This window comes from Pinus tabuliformis, chromosome J (assembly GCF_031772625.1).
Source record: "Pinus tabuliformis cultivar Carrire ecotype Pingquan chromosome J, CPIR1, whole genome shotgun sequence".
Classification (NCBI taxonomy): domain Eukaryota; kingdom Viridiplantae; phylum Streptophyta; class Pinopsida; order Pinales; family Pinaceae; genus Pinus; species Pinus tabuliformis.
Window position 1 is genome coordinate 1,602,802,781 of NC_142295.1, and position 19,936 is coordinate 1,602,822,716.

The 19,936-nt window shown below is 36.9% G+C and overlaps 1 protein-coding gene across 2 annotated transcripts in view; it reads right to left on the reverse strand.

The window, feature by feature from the left end:
• LOC149233606 (indole-3-acetaldehyde oxidase-like) overlaps positions 1-3,104 on the reverse strand; it is a 292,839-nt gene extending 289,735 nt beyond the window's left edge. Inside the window, exons 1-2 of one of the 2 annotated variants that reach the window (XM_089379807.1) lie at positions 2,877-3,104; positions 881-2,725 (exon numbers count right to left, since the gene is read on the reverse strand). In XM_089379807.1, the coding sequence (XP_089235933.1) occupies positions 881-2,725; positions 2,877-3,063 (2,032 nt within the window). In that variant the 5' untranslated portion in view covers positions 3,064-3,104. The remainder of the gene's footprint in view (positions 1-880; positions 2,726-2,876) is intronic. The other variant, XM_089379806.1, reaches the window with a different exon arrangement.
• Between the last annotated feature and the right edge of the window lie 16,832 nt (positions 3,105-19,936).

Below are 19,936 nucleotides of genomic sequence, written 5' to 3' on the forward strand. Positions count from 1 at the left end.
AGATGTTTAGAAGGAAACTAACAAGGTATTCCAAAAATGTTACCCACAGATCCTATTGGACAATACTGAATCCTTCTGGATTCCACGCAACCTACTGGAGAAGTATAACGATTTTCTGCAATTTGAAGTTGAATTAGATAATGTGTTTATTATTTACATATCGAATCACTATCTTTCATAAATATACAGGTATTGTTATTTCCGTTTGTATCTATATTTCGATAACATACAGTATTACTATTATTATTATTTGTCATAAAAAAAAATTGTTTATGAAACAAGAATATGATGATGTAAGTGTTACTTGCATGAGAACCTCTCTATCATACTGGGTTGTAGATTTAGTGCCCTTTATCACAATAGGCCTAGTTTTCTTTCTACATCTTGTTGGTATATTGTCTATTTCATTGTTGTTATTAAGCTGATAAATTAAAGAAAATCAATCACCTACAGCCCATTTAGGCACATTAAACAAAGATTAAATAGCCTAATGTATTTAGTGACCTACCCTTTCGCCTTCCTAATTTTCCTGGTGATCCCAAAACTGAGTATAACCTGAACTCAAATAGCGTTGTTGGTAGTGTGTTGGCAATCCTCCATAAGCGTAAATCAACAGGGTTGCTACTAGGATCCTTGGCCTCCTAGTTGAACTTCAGTCGTCCTGACTCTTTCTTATAAAGTTTGTGTGCTGCCTCATTCCACATGGCACTACTATACACAATAGATTCTTCGCAAGTACGAGCAAGCATATGAACAAGTGTACGTTTTGCTGGGATCAAATGTTTCCAAATAGGTCATGAATAGCAGGCTTGGGCTATAGTGATGTAGAATCAAGATAGGTGATATCTACAGTCTAGAAAGCAAGATGGCAAGAAATTACCTGACGCCTGAAGCTCAGCACCAACTTTTGAAGAAGGTTGGCCTACTGGATGGTAATCATTGTAGAACTCCATCATCTGTCTCCCACTTGTAAGATATTTTGGCTTACAGCGCGATTTCATTGCTTTGGGATCGATATTACTCTGGCCATTGCTCACTTCCAGAGAACCATTCAAATTTACAGACCCGCTTATTTCATCCATACGGTTTGGGTGGAAAGTAACAGAGGGAATCACTGAATCTTTTACAAGAGGGAAAAGGAAGTCAAAAAGGAAACCAACAGCCACACTTTGCCTGTAAGCTGGTTTTGGAGTGCCTTCCACTGGAACAACGGAGACTTTAAGCATGCGAACTGCTTCCAAAAGAATAGCATAAGTTATAACCTTCCCAACTAAGAATTCCTCCACATTATTAACCCTTATGGCGTGGCTCACACCAAAAGCACCAAAAGCAAGTCGAACACTCTCAATAATGCGGTTACTCCCAGGCTTATTTAACGAAATTCGAGCCAAGAAGGCAGCATTAACATAAGACACTGCGTTACCAAGGGGACGACAGGCTGCTCTATATGTCTTGAACAACAATTCGCCATAAACTCCAGTGGTATCATTGTCCTTATCTTCTTTCACTGAATAACTAGCTCCATTCCAGTATGGAATGCATACTGATAGTAATAACGACTCTGAATCCAGAGGGTTGTCAAGGAACTCCTCCATGGTTAATATATATTCTATTCTTTTAGCTGAAATAATTTTGACATATGCACCAACTCCCAGTAGAATGGTCGCAACATCTGAATCAAATGACATTTTCTGGGCCATAACTAGGTTACCACCAATACTCGCTGTATTTCTAATGAATCCAGAAGCAACCTTTTTCATGTGTTCGGCAATGCCCTTCAATACTATTTTTTTGTTATAACTCACCTTACCCTGATCCGATAAACCAGTATCAACGGTTTTTCTATCCTCTAAAGCTTCGATAAGCTTGGCAATGGTTACTGCTGCTCCAACCTCAATCGAAGAATCCAGTCTGTTGATAACCTGTAGCTCTGGGATATTGCTGATATCAATAAATACTTTAGGTTTCATTCCCTTGTAGATTCCAGCACTTGTATTTCCTACAACCAGCTTATGTTCAAGATCTTCACCGCCAGCTTTTTTGAGTTTTAAAGTTGTCCATATCTCCTCCAAGCTGGATGGTCTAGTCCAGAAACGCTCTTCTCCATTAATATCCTCTTTATAAGCAAAATCTAATGTTGGCTCTCTCAGTACTACACCATTTTGGTTATTGCAGTTAGGCACAGTGCATCCTCTAGCTAGAAACTCCCTCTTCAGAAAATCTGGGAAAGTACAGACTGCAGTTGGGTTGTAGCTCGGCAATTTATTTGGATTAGCCGCTTCATTATTTTTCCAAAACGAGTTGAGACCCAAGTCCTCCAAATCAACATCTCCCGCAAAGCTTTTGCACGCATCGCCAATGGGCCTGTATCCAGTACATCTGCATATATTACCTGCAATAGCTTCCTCTGCTTCCAATACCGAAAGATTAGAAAATCCATGCTTGGAGTCAGATTTTTCTTTAGATTCAGCTCGGCGAAGAGCAGCAAAGATAGACATACACATTCCTGGAGTGCAGTATCCACACTGCGATCCATGAAATCCTGCCATTCTTTTGTGAACAGAATGATATCCATCCCTGCAATTCCCAAGACCTTCGGAAGTTGTAATAGAACAGCCATCTAGAGAACCCAATAGTGTTAAGCATGAACTTATTGAAAATTCATCTATCTCCTTCGTTTTAATGTTGTATTTTGATAGCAACACTACACAAGCTCCACAACCACCTGCTATCAGGAGAAGAAATCAATCCCAAGTTTACAAAACAACCTTCTCTGTAAAATCTAAAGGAAAAATAGAAATGTTTGGGTGAATCTACTGCAAGTTACAAAGAAATCACATAAAATAATGATGAATGAATGGGCTTCCAATTTGTACCTTCTCCACAACCCAGCTTAGTTCCTTTGTACGGAGTGTGATAACGCAGATAATCGAGCAGTGTAGTCGCCGGGTCGATTTGGCAGAAATCTAACTCTATTCTCTGCCCGTTTAGACCAAATACAGCGGCATGTTTTGTAGGTGCGGAGGCCATTTCCGATATTTCTGGTTCACTTATGGTGGCCATTTTACCACATAAAAATATGGAAGGTTTCCATGTAGAGAAGACCCTATTAGTATGATTTTTCTCCGAAAAAATGTGGGGTGTGAATAAACAGTGTATAGGAATAAAATTTTAAATCAAAATAAATAATTTGTTTTTTAGATCTCCATAGATCAATGTTTGATCTTAGTTATCATCATTATTAAATAATGAAACCGTCTTTATTGAATAAATATTTATAGCAACTTTAAATTATGAAAATTTAACCACATAAAGCTTATAAAAGTACATATAAAAAACTAAACTAATCCGAAAAAAAATAAGTAAAATTAAAAATAATATATGGAAAATAATTAAATAAAATAATTTTATATTTATTATAATGAGCCATAAATAAATATATTTCCATATTATTTACATTCAAATTACTTTTTTAAAATTCAAAATTAAAAATATATTTTATAAAAATTAAAAACATAAAATATTTATTACATTTTTAAAATTCAAAATTAAAAATATATTTTATAAAAATTAAAAAACATAAAATATTTATTATATTTTTAAAATTTAAAATTAAAAATATATTTTATAAACATTAAAATACATAAAATATTTATTATATATTCCAAATTAATGTATAAAAAAATAAATAAAATTAATAATTCATAATTTTATATTTACTATAATCGGAGTGGCATAAAGACACAAGGGCTTGGTTAAACTATTGGGAGATGAACGAGAATGATGCATTGCAAAACATAAATAACATTAACGATATTGTTACTTCTAAGTTCAAAGAAAAAATGTGGTGTGAGAAAGATTTAGCGGCTAAAAGAAAATTAAGTTATTATAAGAAAGTCATCAACCACACCCTAGAAGATCAAAAGTATCTCTCTATTTTAACTAGCTCAAAGAAGAAAATTAATATAGCAAAGATTAAAACGAATTCTCATGAGCTCCATAGTGAAACAAGTCGTTGGGCAGTTCCTAAAATGCCATGGATGGAAAGGATCTGCCATATATGTGAGAATAGGAACATCCACTTCCTCTTAGAGTGTCCCGCGTACAACCACATCATATCTCAGTTTCACAATCTTTGTTATAATACTAACCTTCCTAGCCTTTTACAATGTCAAAATTATAGTGAGTTCACGAGGCTTCTCTCCAAACTTTTTTAGCATAGGAATAAAATCTTAAATCAAAATAAATAATTTGTTTCTTTAGGTCCGATAGACCAATGTTTGGTCTCAGCGGACGTTAACCACCACCACCATCATCATCATCAATAAATATATGTCTATATTATTTATATTCACATTATTTTTTAAAATTCAAAATTAAAAAATATATTTTATAAAAATTAAAAAACATAAAATATTTATTACACTTGTAAAATTAAATTTTTTATTGATGATGATGATGATGATGGTTAACGTCCACTGAGACCAAATAATGGTCTATCGGACCTAAAGAAACAAATTATCTATTTTGATTTAAGATTTTATTCCTATGCTCAAAAAGCTTGGAGAGAAGCCTCCCGAGCTCACTATAATTTTGACATTGTAAAAGGCTAGGAAGGTCAGTATTGTAACAAAGATTGTGAAACTGAGATCTAATGTGGTTATACGCGGGGCACTCTAAGAGGAAGTGGTTTTCATCCTCGATGTTCCTATTCTTACATATATGGCAGATCCTTTCCGTCCATGGCGTTTTAGGAATTACCCAACGACCTGTTTCACTATGGAGCTCATGAGAATTCGTTCTAATCTTTGCTATATTAATTTTCTTCTTTGAGCTAGTTAAAATAGAGAGATACTTTTGATCTTCTAGGGTGGGGTTGATGACCTTCTTATAATAACTTAATTTTCTTTTAGCCGCTAAGTCTTTCTCACACCACATTTTTTCTTTGAACTTAGAAGTAACAATATCTTTAATGTTATTTATGTTTTGCAATGCATCATTTTCGTTGATCTCCCAATAGTTTAACCAGGCCCTTGTGTCTTTATGCCACCCTCGATTGAGCCTTAGGTGGTTTTGGCTAGAATTTAAAGCTAGCTTAGGAAGTCTATGATCGTTTATTTTACTGATTTTGTGCTTGTACAATAGAAACCTAAGCATAGCTAGGCTCTCAATAAGGGAAAGACCTGCTTCTATAAGGAGAATAGGATAGGGTGTATTACTTTTAATTTTCAGGTTATAAGTTATAAAACGCTTCTGGATTTGCTCAATCTTTCTCCATGATTCTCTGGAGATGCTGCAACCCCAAACCTCACAGCCATAGAAGATAACAGGAGTGACTAAAGTTTCAAAGAGGAACTTCTTTTTATCCCACATTACAAGGTTTGCAATTTTACAATTATTTTCAAGACCATAGTAAGCTTTCCACCCCCCATTAATCCTTTTCTCAATGCTATGGTTCCAGTTGAGTTTGTGATGAATATCAATTCCTAGGTACTTGTAAGAATACACTTCCTCCAAGTTATTATTGTCATACATAAAATTAGCGTAAGTGTCCTTCTTGGATTTGATAATCATAACTTTTGTTTTGTCAGTGTTAACAGTCATACCCATGGTAGAGCAGAAATCCTTAAGAAGCCTGAGTTGCTTATTAAGATCAGATGGGCACCTTGCCAAAAGAACAATATCGTCAGCATAAAGAAGAAGGATGACGACTATCCTAGCTAAGATCGTGCCATCACATCCTGCTTCCTCTAAATAGCCTTCGAGCTTATCGATGTAAATGCCAAATAGGGTAGGGGAGAGGGGGCAACCTTGTTTAACTCCGATGTTACACTTAATATCTTTCGACCACCCTTCATTGCTCTTTAGCTTGGCAATTACATTCTCATATAACCTTATAGCGGCAGCTCTCAACTCGAGAGGAACCTTTAGCTCTTCTAATCTATTCCAAAGGTTGGATCTAGGAACCGTATCGAAAGCCTTTCTAAAGTCCACAAAGCAACAAAATAAATTGGATTTATCATTACGACATTCATCCGCAATGATCCTAAGCGTAACAAGGTGGTCTGTTGTTGAGTGATGCCTTCTGAAACCTGAAACCTGCTTGGCCTTTAGCCCGCTTATATATAATTGTATATTCTCAATCCATTGATAATAATAATTAACCTCCACTAAAAACGATATAGTCATAAAAAAAATTATCACAGTAAAATAAAAATTATATATTTTATATAAAATTATTCTCTCACATCACATTATATAAAATAAGTTTATATAACAATCACATTCAAATATGTTTTCTAAGATATATATCCATAATCTTTTCAATTAGGCTTGTAAATGTTCTCACCAAATTCTGTTAATTTATTGATGATGATGATGATGATGGCTAACGTCCATTGAGACCAAACTTTGGTCTATCACACCTAAAGAAACAAAATTATTTAGTTTGATTTAAGATTTTATTCATATGCTCAAAAAGTTTGGAGAAAAACCTCTCGAGCTCACTATAATTTTGACATCGTAAAAGGCTAGGAAGGTTAGTATTGCGACAAGATTATGAAACTGAGATCTAATGTGGTTGTACGCAGGGGCACTCTAAGAGGAAGTGGTTTTCATCCTCGATGTTCCTATTCTCACAGAGATGGCAGATCTTTTCCATACATGGTGTTTTAGGAATTGCCCAACAACCTGTTTCACTATGGAGCTCATGAGAGTTCGTTCTAATCTTTGCTATATTAATTTTCTTTTTTGAGCTAGTTAAAATAGAGACATACTTTTGATCTTCTAGGGTGGGGTTGATGACCTTCTTATAATAAATTAATTTTCTTTTAGCCGCTAAATCTTCCTCACACCACATTTTATCTTTGAACTTAGAAGTAACAATATTTTTAATGTTATTGAATTGAGACCTCTGTGGTCCATATCAAATTCTTGAAGATTCTTCAGCGAAAATCACATAGAGAAATTTTTGTCGACGCGTTTCGAACCAACCAGTGTGGTTCATCGTCAGGACAAGTTGAACCACACTGGTTGGTTCGAAACGCGTCGACAAAAATTTCTCTATGTGATTTTCGCCAAAGAACCTTCAAAAAAATTTAATGTTATTAATGTTTTGCAATGCATCATTCTCATTGATCTTCCAATAGTTTAACCAGGCCCTCGTGTCTTTATACCACCCCCATTTGAGCCTTAGGTGGTTTTCACTGGAATTTAAAGCTAGCTTAGGAAGTCTATGATCTCCTATGTTATTGAGTTTGTGCTTGTACAACAGAAGCCTAATCATAGCTAGGCTCTCGGTAGGGGAAATACCTGCTTCTATAAGGAGAATAGGATAGGTTGTATTGCTTTTAATTTTCAGGTTATACGTTATAAAACGCTTATGGATTTGCTCAATATTTCTCTAAGATTCTCTAGAGATGCTACAACCCCAAACCTCACATCCATATAAGATAACAGGAGTGACTAGAGTTTCAAAAAGGAGCTTCTTTTTATCCCACATTACGAGGTTTGTCATTTTACAATTATTTTCAAGACCAAAATAAACTTTCCACCCTCCATTAATCCTTTTCTCAATGCTATAGTTACAGTTGAACTTGTGATGAATATCAATTCCTAGGTACTTGTAAGAATACACTTCCTCCAAGTTATTATTGTCATATGTAAAATTAGTGTAAGTGTCCTTCTTGGATTTGATAATCATAACTTTTGTTTTGTCACTGTTAATAGTCATACCCATGGTAGGGCAGAAATCCTTAGGAAGCCTAAGTTGCTTATCAAGATCAGATGGGCATCTTGCGAGAAGAACAATATCATCAACATAGAGAACAAGGATGACGACTATCCTAGCTAAGATCGTGCCAACACAACCTGCTTCCTATAAATAACCTTCGAGCTTGTCGATGTAAATGCCAAATAGGGTAGGGGAGAGGGGGAAACCTTGTTTAACTCTGATATTACACTTAATATCTTTTGACCACCCCTCATTGCTCTTTAACTTGGCAATTACATTCCCGTATAACCTTATAGCGGCAGCTCTCAACTCGAAAGGAACCTTTAGCTCTTCTAATCTATTCCAAAGGTTGTTTCTAGGAACCATATCGAAAGCCTTTTTGAAGTCCACAAAACAACAAAAGAGATTGGATTTATCAGTACGACATTCCTCCACAATGATCCTAAGCGTAATGAGGTGGTCTATTGTTGAGTGATGCCTTCTGAAACCCGCTTGACCCTTAGCCCGCTTACCTTCACTTTCAAGCCATATGCTCAACTTCTTTTCCAAAATACTACCATATAACTTGGCTAAGAGAGTGATTGCAGGATGACAGTGATAATATTAATAGAAAACTCATGAGTGATGAGGGTTTTTCTATTTATATCCGATGGGTGAAAAAAAAATGAAACTTCGTTGTAGTAACCATTTTGGACTTATATTTGGAAAAATTTAGAGATAAATCTGATGCCAAGGACAATTGTCTCATTTAATGCAGCCACGAAAATAAGAGAAGAAACCAAAATGGTAAAGTGATTTGGTCGTTGTGTTCTGTTCCAGTGCTGTTAGCTCACTTACCCAACGTTGTCTAGATATGAAATTATTTAGTTCAATATTATATATGAAAAATATAATTAACATAAATAAAATATAAAAATAAATTTTCTATATCGATTTTTGATATTCATGTGATATTAGTATTAGTTTTTGTTTTTTATTAATTATATTTTACAGGATAACAAAATAAAAAATTATAAAAATTGAAACCATCACATTTTAAATATAAAAAAATCAAACTCTTCCCAAAAAAACAAATAGTCAATGCAAAACTAACTACGTACTACAAGTATAATAAGAAATACCCGTCTTTTCCAAAAAAATAAACCGCAACCATGAAGTCCTTCGGTTTCCTTTTTGAGTTTCTAGCAAACGAATCTCCACATAATTTCTGCCGACCAATTTTTAATGAAGGTATACTTTGTCACATATGTTAGGATATTCCGACACATAGGAAATAGTTAAGTTCAACTTGGTCTAGTATAGAGTTAGGCATAGAGTTAGGTAAAGTGTGTTTCTTTACCGTTGTACATTTTGTAACTTACAATCCGACGGTCACGATATGTAGTGATCCGACGGTTCATTCTCTCCTCGGTATTACCGACACTTGATCCGTGGCTTGACACCCGATTGGTCCATGAGTTCTATTTAAAGCGCATGGAGGGTCATTGTTCGGGTAATCCGTGCATGAGAGAAGCTTATGTAAATTTTCATTCTTTGATTAATAAATTGCCTGTAGTAGCCACGTTGGCGCAGGCCGTGGACTGTTTCCCTCTTTGAGGGTTTTAACCACGTCAAAAATACTGGTGTATTGATCTGTGATCTGGTTGTGAGCGGTGTCCTTTTGGTGTTCTTTCTGAGGAACTTACCCTGTAAATTCCTACATGGTATCGGAGCTATTTGAGGGCCGCGTCCGTTGGTGATCCAAATCTGAAGCCAGTAGAACTGCATGCGGCTGTCGTTTCCTAGATCTGCTGTTTCTGACTGCTTTCGGGCCGAGAGGACTGCTCTGTTGCGTTCGGAGCATCTGTTCCAGTGAGGAACCCCTTTCGTTTCACGCGAAAAGGTTTCCGGTAGCCCTAGCTGCGTCATTTTTCCGATCGGGAGGTATACAGTGTTTTTGCAGTTTACTGTTATTTTCTCTCTGCTTATTTCGGTTTCGGTTTATTTACCCCTTTTTTTTACCGGATCTATACCTTTCATTTCTGCGTATGCTCTTTGCCCTGCGACTCTGTGCGACCTGGGCAAATCAGAAACAGAAAGGAAGGATTTTTGTCATGCGTATGCTCTTTTCCCTGCACCTTAGTGTGATCTCGGAAAATCAGAAACATTGAGAAAAATATTTAGTATTTCGGCTAAAGCTAACTTTGAAATTTTTTTTTAAATATCTAGTTTTTTGGCTAAAGCTAACTTCGAGCCGCAAGGTTCGTTTTTCTTTGCATATTCGTGTTGGGTTTTGTGTTTTGTGTTTTGTAGGGAAAAAGAGCTTTCTCAAGGCAAGCATGCAAACCGAGCCCCCCCCCCCTCTCTCTCTCTCTCTCTCTCAAATTTTTTGTATAGATCAATTGGTTCAAAGCTATTTTAAGAGAGTAGAGGTCTTGGGTTCAAGTCTCCATTTTGTGGGGGCGGATTTTTTTTCATTCCCGCAGATTCGCGCACTTTGCCGGCAACTTCAACAAATTTTTTTCAAAAAGCCATAACTTCTTCATCCGGAAGCCTTTTCCAGAGCCGTTTTTTTTAAAACAGCCTAATTTTTCGAGATCTATCCATTGGAACACTTACTTTCAGCATCTTCAGCTTCTGTTTTTTTTTTTTAAATGGAAAGTCCATGCCAAGTCATTCTTGACAGCACTAACTACTTCCAATGGATAGCCTACATGGAAGATTTACTTAGAAGTAAAGGTCTCTACAGAATAGCCACAGACCAAGAGAAGAAACCAAAAGATGAAGACAAGGCTGCAAAATGGGAAAATAGACAAGATCAAGCACGTGGTTTGATAGGGATGTCTATTTCTCCTGATCTTAGATTCCATATTGCAGAACTTGAGACTCCTCATGAAGCATTGGAAAAAATCGCTAAAGTTTTTGGGATTAAAAATGAAATTAGAGCCCATCAACTTGAAAATGAGTTGCTTACTTTGGATCCTAATAATTTTTCTTGCATTGAAGATTTCTTGTCCAAATTCAAGACCCTTAGATATCTCTTGGAAGGTGTTAAGGTTAAGAAAGAAGATGGTAACCTTATTTATTCCATCCTTACTAAGTTGGGACCAGCCTACTCTGTATTTGTTTCCACTTTCCATTCTACAAGGGAAGCTTTCATTTGTCAAGGAAAAGACTACAAGGCCCCTTCCTTTGACTCCTTTTGTGATTCCTTAATAAGAGAACAAGAAAAACTCTTACACCTTGGTCTTCTTAATCTTGGAAACTCTTCCACGAAAGCGTTAGCCGCCCAGCAGCAACCAAATTCAAAGAATCCTAAGAAGTCATATCCTCAAAAGAATGGTCCTAAACCAACTTAGCCTCAAAATGAAAGATCATTTCAGCAAAATGACAAGACCAATAAAAACAAATGGAAGAAGACTGATAGACATTGTAACTTTTGTAATCGAGATGGCCACTTAGAATCTAAATGCTTTAAGAAGATGGAAGCCTTGGAAGCCGCAATGAAGAAACATAACATCCATGTGGAGCCTACTTCAACTTCAACTTCCGGAATGGCACTTTCTGCATGTCGTTGTCAATCATCTCAGTCTGGTTATGCATTAAATGTATCTTCTTCCTCTCCTTCTCATGAGTGGCTCATTGATTCTGGAGCCTCTTATCACATGGCCAAAAACCAAGCCATGTTTTCTTCTTTAAATGATTGTAACACCAAAAATATATATGTTGGTGATGATAGATCTCTTAATGTTGTCGGGACTGGAACTGTTCATCTAGACAATGGTCAGTTTAATGATGTATTATGTGTTCCAACCTTATCCTGCAACCTTCTATCTGTATATCAGATAACTCATTCAGGTGAAGGTAAAATTGTTGAATTTTCACCTCATGATGTTGTAATCAAGGATCTAAGAGATCCTAAACAGATTCTAGCTACTGGTATTGCTGATGATTCCACAAGGTTGTATAAGTTTCACAACTTTGGGTCATCAAATCTTCCCTCAGTATTTGTTGCTCATAATGATGAAGTGAGCAAACTTTGGCATGAGCGATTTGGTCACTTAAACTATCGCTCCCTTCAGCATCTATGTAAAGAAAATATGGTGACAGGTCTTCCTATGGTATCTTGCAGAGATGGTGTTTGTTCCGGATGTGTACTCGGAAAACATCATCGGGACAGTTTTGACAAACGTGCCTCTTGGCACGCCTCAGCCCCTTTACAGCTTGTGCACAGTGATTTATGTGGTCCTCTTCCTGTTGCTTCATTCTCTGGCTGCAAGTATTTCTTAACTTTCATTGATGATTTCTCCAGACGCACTTGGGTATACTTCTTAAAACTCAAGAGCGAAGTATTTAACACATTTTTTGCCTTCAAAGCCTTTGTTGAAAAACAATCTGGACATCAAATTCTTAAGCTAAGAACTGATAATGGTGGAGAATATGTTAAAAACACATTCATCAACTTTTGCACCGAAAATGGAATTCAAATGCAACATACTGTTCCATACACTCCACAACAAAATGGTGTAGCTGAAAGAAAAAATCGCACCTTAAAGGAAATGGCTAATTGTATGCTGCAATCTAAAGGACTCAGTCTTAGTTTTTGGGCCGAAGCAATTAATTGTGCAAATTATATAATCAATCGCACTCCTACTAAGGTTCTAGAGAATATCACTCCAGAAGAAGCTTGGAGTTCCATTAAACCAGATGTAAGTCACTTTCGTGTTTTTGGAAGTGAAGCATGGGCCCATATTCCAGATGAAAAGCATAAAGCTTTAGAACCTAAGAGTGAGAAATGTACTTTTGTTGGATATTCTGAAGATGTAAAAGGTTATAGACTTATTCCATTTAAGTCCAAAAATGTTATCATTAGAAGAGATGTAAAATTTGATGAAAATAAATCGGCCTGCGAGCCTAGTCCGGCGGATGTGCCACCTCTTCCTATCTCTTCTACTTTTGAAAACATTTCTTCTTCAGATGATGAAAGTGAGGATGATAATCCTCCCCCACCTTCTCAGGATCCTCAACTTCCAAGATGGGTCCGTGCTACTCGGGATGCAGCAGGTGATCTTGCCGGTGATCCTACAGATCAGCGACGTACACGTTCTCAGTTTGAAAGAGCCTCTTCTTTACTGGCTCAAGCTCCAGTAAATCATGATCCTGACACTTTTGCAGAAGCTTCAGGTCATCCACATTGGGAAGCAGCTATGAATGAAGAATATCATTCATTGTTGGCAAATGATACATGGGATCTTGTTCCTCTACCAAAGGGACGCAAACTTGTTAGATGTAAATGGGTTTACAGAACCAAGTATGGACCAGATGGGAAAGTTGATAAACATAAAGCTCGTCTTGTTGCTAAGGGTTTTTCACAGGTTGAAGGCATTGACGACACTGAAACCTTCTCCCCTGTTGCCAAAATGAACTCTATCCGCCTTGTTCTTTCCCTTGCTGCCTCTTTAAAATGGGAAGTCCATCAGATGGATGTTAAATCTGCCTTCTTGCATGGGGACTTGCAGGAAGAAATCTATATGGAACAACCCATTGGCTTCATACAAACAGACTCCAGCCTTGTTTGTCGACTTAAGAAATCCCTTTATGGTCTCAAGCAAGCTCCTCGGGCTTGGTATGCCAAAATGGATAGCTTTCTTTTAGAATCTGGCTTTTCTAGGTGTTATTCTGACAATACTGTCTACACCAAGAAAGTGGGCAACTCTCTTATCATCCTTGTTCTTTATGTTGATGATCTTATTCTTACTGGTAGTGATCCCAACCTTATAAACCATGTGAAGTCCAGCCTTAAAAAGAAATTTGAAATGACAAACTTAGGACACTTACACTATTTTCTCGGTCTTCAAGTCTTGCAATCCAAGGAGGGTATTTTCCTTTCCCAGTCCAAGTATGCTTGTGATATTCTTCGTCATTTTCACATGGAAGACTGTAAGCCAGCCCCTTCTCCCTTTCAGTCTCTTGTACTTCTCCTGAAGTTGATGCTACCTTATACCGTCAACTTGTAGGAAAAATCTTGTATTTAACCCATACTCGTCCTGATCTTTCCTTTGCTGTTGGCCTTGTTGCTCGTTTTATGCAAAACCCCCGTGAAAGTCATTGGAAAGCAGCTAAAAGAATACTTCGTTATGTTCGAGGTACAGTACAGTTTGGGATTCATTACAGTGCCAAAGCAGCTCCTCTGTTAGTTGGTTTCACTGATTCTGATTGGGCTGGTGACCCTGATGATCGGAAGTCTACTGCCGGTTATGTCTTCACTCTTGGTTCAGGACCAATTACATGGGCTTGTAAGAAACAGACTGCCATTTCTCTTTCGTCAGCAGAAGCAGAGTATCGTGGTGCCGTGGAAGCTAGTAAGGAAGCCTTGTGGCTTCGTCAGATCCTATCAGAGTTTGGCTTTGAGCAGCAGCATCCAACCACACTTTGGTGTGATAATCAAAGTGCCATTCAGCTATGCAAAGATCCAGTCCAGCATCAGCGCAGCAAACACATTGAACTACACATGCAGTTCATCAGAAAGCTCATTCATGACCATGTTCTTGAAATGCAATATTGTTCAACAGATGATCAGGTTGCAGACATCTTCACAAAGGCTCTCACAGAGGCGAAGTTCACTAAACTTCGATATATGCTTGGAGTTCAGGAAGTTGTCACTAAGGGGGGATAGGCTCTAGTGCCTCCTTCCTTCTCCTATTGTGTCATATTTGTAAATCCTTCAATCCTATCCCAAGTTGTTCTTAAGGGGGGATGTTAGGATATTCCAACACATAGGAAATAGTTAAGTTCAACTTGGTCTAGTATAGAGTTAGGTAAAGTGTGTTTCTTTACCGTTGTACATTTTGTAACTTACAATCCGACGGTCACGATATGTAGTGATCCGACGGTTCATTCTCTCCTCGGTATTACCGACACTTGATCCGTGGCTTGACACCCGATTGGTCCATGAGTTCTATTTAAAGCACATGGAGGGTCATTGTTCGGGTAATCCGTGCATGAGAGAAGCTTATGTAAATTTTCATTCTTTGATTAATAAATTGCCTGTAGTAGCCATGTTGGCGCAGGCCGTGGACTGTTTCCCTCTTTGAGGGTTTTAACCACGTCAAAAATACTGGTGTATTGATCTGTGATCTGGTTGTGAGCGGTGTCCTTTTGGTGTTCTTTCTGAGGAACTTACCCTGTAAATTCCTACAACATATGGTATAGAGCTACCATTTGACCATATATTTTCAATGAAAACTCTTTTAAATATTACAATGCCTTTTATCATACACCGTGTTTTTTAATTGTGATATTCCACTCCCGTTTATAATTAATTACTAGATGTAGTTAGTTTAGGGATCACCTTTGGATTTGTTGTATGAAGCTTAAAGCATTTGAGCAACGTGTTATTTTAATTATAATGGTCCATGTAGACCTGCTTAGTTTTAACTCTATCAGGTTTTATTTTAAATTTTTATAAGTTTTTTTATTATTAATTAACAAGACAGTTTTTCATAGGTTTTTTGTTTGTATTTTTTTTTTGTTGGATACGAATATGATAGGATATATGTAGAATATGTATTTGGCATGTGCCATGTGCCATGTGCCATGTGCATAAGATATGTGTCAAACATGTCTTCGCCATGTTTTAATTATGTTTTAATTTCAAGATACATTCCATATAAAAAGGGTTTATAGCTTATTAAAAATGTAATATGTTTTTTCTATGTTTTTCTCTGGTGTGTTGGAGTTTTCAAGTTTGTTCGTGTGTAGTTCAAAGGTTTATTGTAGATTTTAAGATATTCTAAGAGCATTATAGGTGCATGTGTCAATTAAATTGGTTATTTTTCTTACAACGAAATTTAGTTGTGAGGTTTTTCTATCAAGTTATTTTGTCCTCGTGTTGTAAGAGGAATTGAAGCACATATAGGAATTTGTACAATTTAAATAAGAGTGGGTTTGAGGGGTCCAAAGTAAAGACAATAATGTATGTGCACACCAACCTTTGTCTTATTGTAGATAGAGGAAGGAGTGATTTAAGGGAAAGACAAAGATGTGGGATGTGTTTCCTACAATAATGTTGAGTCGGTATTAGCCAACTTAGACCTTAATGGTCTAGTGCTAGAGCTAATCACTTTTGATGATGGTGATTCTCTTGAGGGACCATCATCTATGTCAGTCAATGCACAAATTGGATTACATTTAGAAAAGGAGGTCGAGAATGGAGAAGGGAGTAGTGAGAGTGATGTTAATTTTGATGATTCTAACATGGAGGGGGATTACTGACAAACATAAGCTAAAAGATCCTTCCATCTATACTTCTTGTATATACCCTAGTTTGTATTAATCATTCACATTCCCACCTATAGTAGTATTGAATAAGTATCTATGCAATACATTTTGATTTTGATGACTATGAGAAAATTACACTTTATGGTTCAAATTTCATGCGTGTTTGTCCTTAATCATCATTAATGCAATACTAATAACTAATTGTATGATTTAATTCATATCTTCTAAATTTTGTAGAAATTCCCACTGTAGATCAACAGATTATGCAATAGACTAAAGAAAAATACAATATCTACTTCTACAACAAACTTTGCGGAAGCTTAATCAATTTGAGTTAGATCAATCATAACACATATAACTGAGAATGAGAAATCAATCACAGATAACACAGAAGAAATAACCCAGGGAAAGCCTCAGCTTAAAACCCCAATCTCTGTATTATCATACAAGTGGAAATCTTGTTCAAGTTACAAAAAGAATCAGCTCTCAAGCTATCCTGCTCTCTCTGCAATCAAACAATACTGCTCATAGATAGTCAAAGGCTCTCATAACCTTCTCCTTTGCCCTCCAAGCCTCCTATTTCCTTGCGCAGTTTTCCTTGGGGTTCAGTGCTGCCACTTGTGTGAATTGGCCTCTTCACACACTCACTAACCTCTGATCTAACTGCGCAATCGTGAAGGAGATAAATCCTTCTGCATGGATGAGTTTCCTTGATAGGAAAAATTCATCCAACTGATAGTACATTGTCCCTCCTGTGATCTCAACTGGGTCTCTGACATAATTGACATGCAAGAGTTATTTATGAGAGAATATTCAGTTATCTGAAGTGCAACAGTTACATGCATGCAGGCATTAATTAACTAAACTCACAATTAATTCAACAAACTGTTTGAATTAATCTATCTGGACTTGACTCAATTAACTGAGCCAACTAATTACAACTCAATAATACAACTCATCCTTATCTCTTTAACTGATGGATAAATTCCTCAATCAATGGAGAAATTGTTGTATGTCCCCACATAGACTTCATGTTTGATTTTCTACAACTAATTAACTCAAGATGAATTAATTAATTAATTTACAAATAGTTGCTAAGATCAAATTCGAATTTTACTTCACAATTTTAGTTCAGGGACTAACTAAAATAGGAATCTATCTCGAATTGCTATTTTTAGCAATGTTATTTATAGCACTTCCATTTTTCATTCCTTACTACTATGTCCAACACTGATACCTGAACTGCTATTTATAGCAGTGCTATTTTTAGCACTTCTATTTTTAGCATTTCTTGTTGCCATTTTCAACAAATGCTATCATTTCTAACAAAATTTGAATCTTTACTTTTAAATTTCATTTTTGTATGTGTAATTTGTAATATATATATATATATATATATATATATATATATATATATATATATACCCTCTATGTCTTATTTCCATGGTCATCGTGCCTCATGTCGAACACTCATTTTTTTATGTCGTGTATCACCGTGTCTTATGACTTAGATTACTAGGCCTTACAAACATAAACTCGTATATAAGTTCAAGTTGAGATAACAATTTTTAGAATAGATCGATCCATAAATAAAACTTGTTTGCTCTTATTGAACTACTTTCCATGCAATTAACCAAGCTTGGAAAGCCAGTGCTTTCGCCATAATCTTATGTGCACCTAGTAAAGTAATGGGCCTCCAACCTTGAATGATATCCTTGGCCGTGTTCTTTCGAATGAGCTTGACAATTCCTTGGTTGAATTAGACATCCTACCATATGAGAAAACTTTAGCTGCCAAAAAATAAAAGCCATCTCTACTTGTGTCTCACATGGCTTTGTATAATTCACAAGGGAGGCAATCAATTGTTAACAACTTTCCATTCTTCATAAATCGATTTTTTTAAAATTAATAATGACAAAGCTTAGGATTAAGTGAATTAGACATTTATCATAAAGATGTTGATGTGCTCGAGGTTTGGTATGTTGGGTGTGTGTTATATTCTTTCCACGACTAGTCGCACGTGTAGAGGGGTCACAGGGGGGACGATAACCCCCATGTTCGTTGCGCTGGGTGCAACAAGGGGGTCATAGAGGGGGTGCAACCCCCCCTATAGGGGGGTTTCAAAGGGGTGGTAGCCCCCCTGCACGGGGTCTGGGGCACCGCCCCGGGAAAATTTGTTTGGACCCTATATTAGGGGGGTGGACCTACCTATGTTTTTGTGCATGGGTTTTGCACATGGTTTTGAGCATGATGGTTTTCTACCCATGGTATTTTGTAGATCATATAACGGGAACTACGGTTATTTTCTAATCCATGGTATGGATTAAGGTTTATGAATGCTTTGGCATGTATATTTATGTATTGTAACAGTGAAAGGAACGTAATGAAAAATCAATCTGGTAGTCCCGATTTTGGGATCCAGGGGAAGATCTTTTTGTATTTGTTTTATATTCTCGTCATTGTTTATTTTCTGTTTTTAGAATTTGTATGCACGTAATTTATGTACAGGGTTAAAACGTACATGGTCCATAATATGTGCCTGTGGTGAACACATTGTTCTCACATATGTCAACTTTTGTTTATTTTAACATGTAATGACCATTGTTTTGAACTAATTTTATACTTGATAACTAAGTGGTTTAAAATATTAATAATAAGTGTGTGTGTGTGTGTGTTTTTGTTAGTAAAAAACTTTCTATTAATTCAACTAAAGGTTACAACATGTTTACCCATGATATTCTGATCTTTCGGCCTCACTCCTATTGGATTCGTTGGTCAAAAGCAAAACACAAAAACTCATTACAAAGTGTTAAAATTCACCGAGAATCCAAAACCAAAATGACCAGAAGACCTCTAAGATAAAGATACAACCCACCAACACTAAGGAATAAAAGGATTTTCCTGAGCACGAATAATTGGTACTTGCCTTGGAGGATATGGTGACCTGTGGTCTCCATGAACATGAAACTCTAAGTGTGAAATCCTTTCCTCCATGCGGTCCATGCGCTCCACCAATCTCCATTATCCCCGCTGACGTGACGCCAAATGGTCCAACAAATTCCATTGGTTTTGCTGCAGATTATTCATGAAGTATAGCTTTGTTTCGATCATCGTTGTGGTCTTGTTCCAAATTTTCCAAACGAAGGATGATGTGCCACATATGGGAGTCTAAAAAGTCAAAAAGGGGAGGAATATCAACATGGCTAGGAGAAGGGACTTGGGTAAAGGTCACCTCCTCCTCTAGCTTCACCTCCATTCCACCAGCTACCCTTCCCACCGCATATTTCCCTCTATGCTCCGCTCATTGCCTCTGCATTCCTAAACCCCTCCATGCTCTACCTCATTGCCTAAGTATTGTCAACATGACTCCAACACATTTGAAATTTCACTCCATCTCTAACACTATACATAAGTTTGACAATACATCCACTTCCTTTGAAAAACTATGAAATTTCCTCAACACCAAGCCCATGCCTCTCAAAGGGGAGGCAATACTTGGTCAAGGCTACCCCATCGATCTACCATGGTACCACTACACGTTAACACCAAACCACTCCCTTCAACAGTGGCTATTTTGACAAGGTTAACACTGCACCCCTCAGGGCACAAGGAGAACACAAAATTCTCTGTGAGAAAACTAAAAGACCAAAATCTCTTATGCCATAAATAAAGACCGCAACCGATGACAATTAGCTGTGAATTACATAAACGGGAATATCCTTGAAATTGACGATCGAGCACACCGCATTGGAGCCTTGCCAACCCCTTACTCCAACTTTTGGTTGAGGCCTAGTGAATGTCGGGCCAAACTTCCAAAAACCAAAGAAGAAGACCATACAATGGAATTCCCACCCCCGACCAGAAAGAAAGATGGCCCTAAGAAGGTCACATGGACAATCAAGGGAGCTTTACCAGAATGCCATAAGCAGAAAGCCAGTTTTGAGA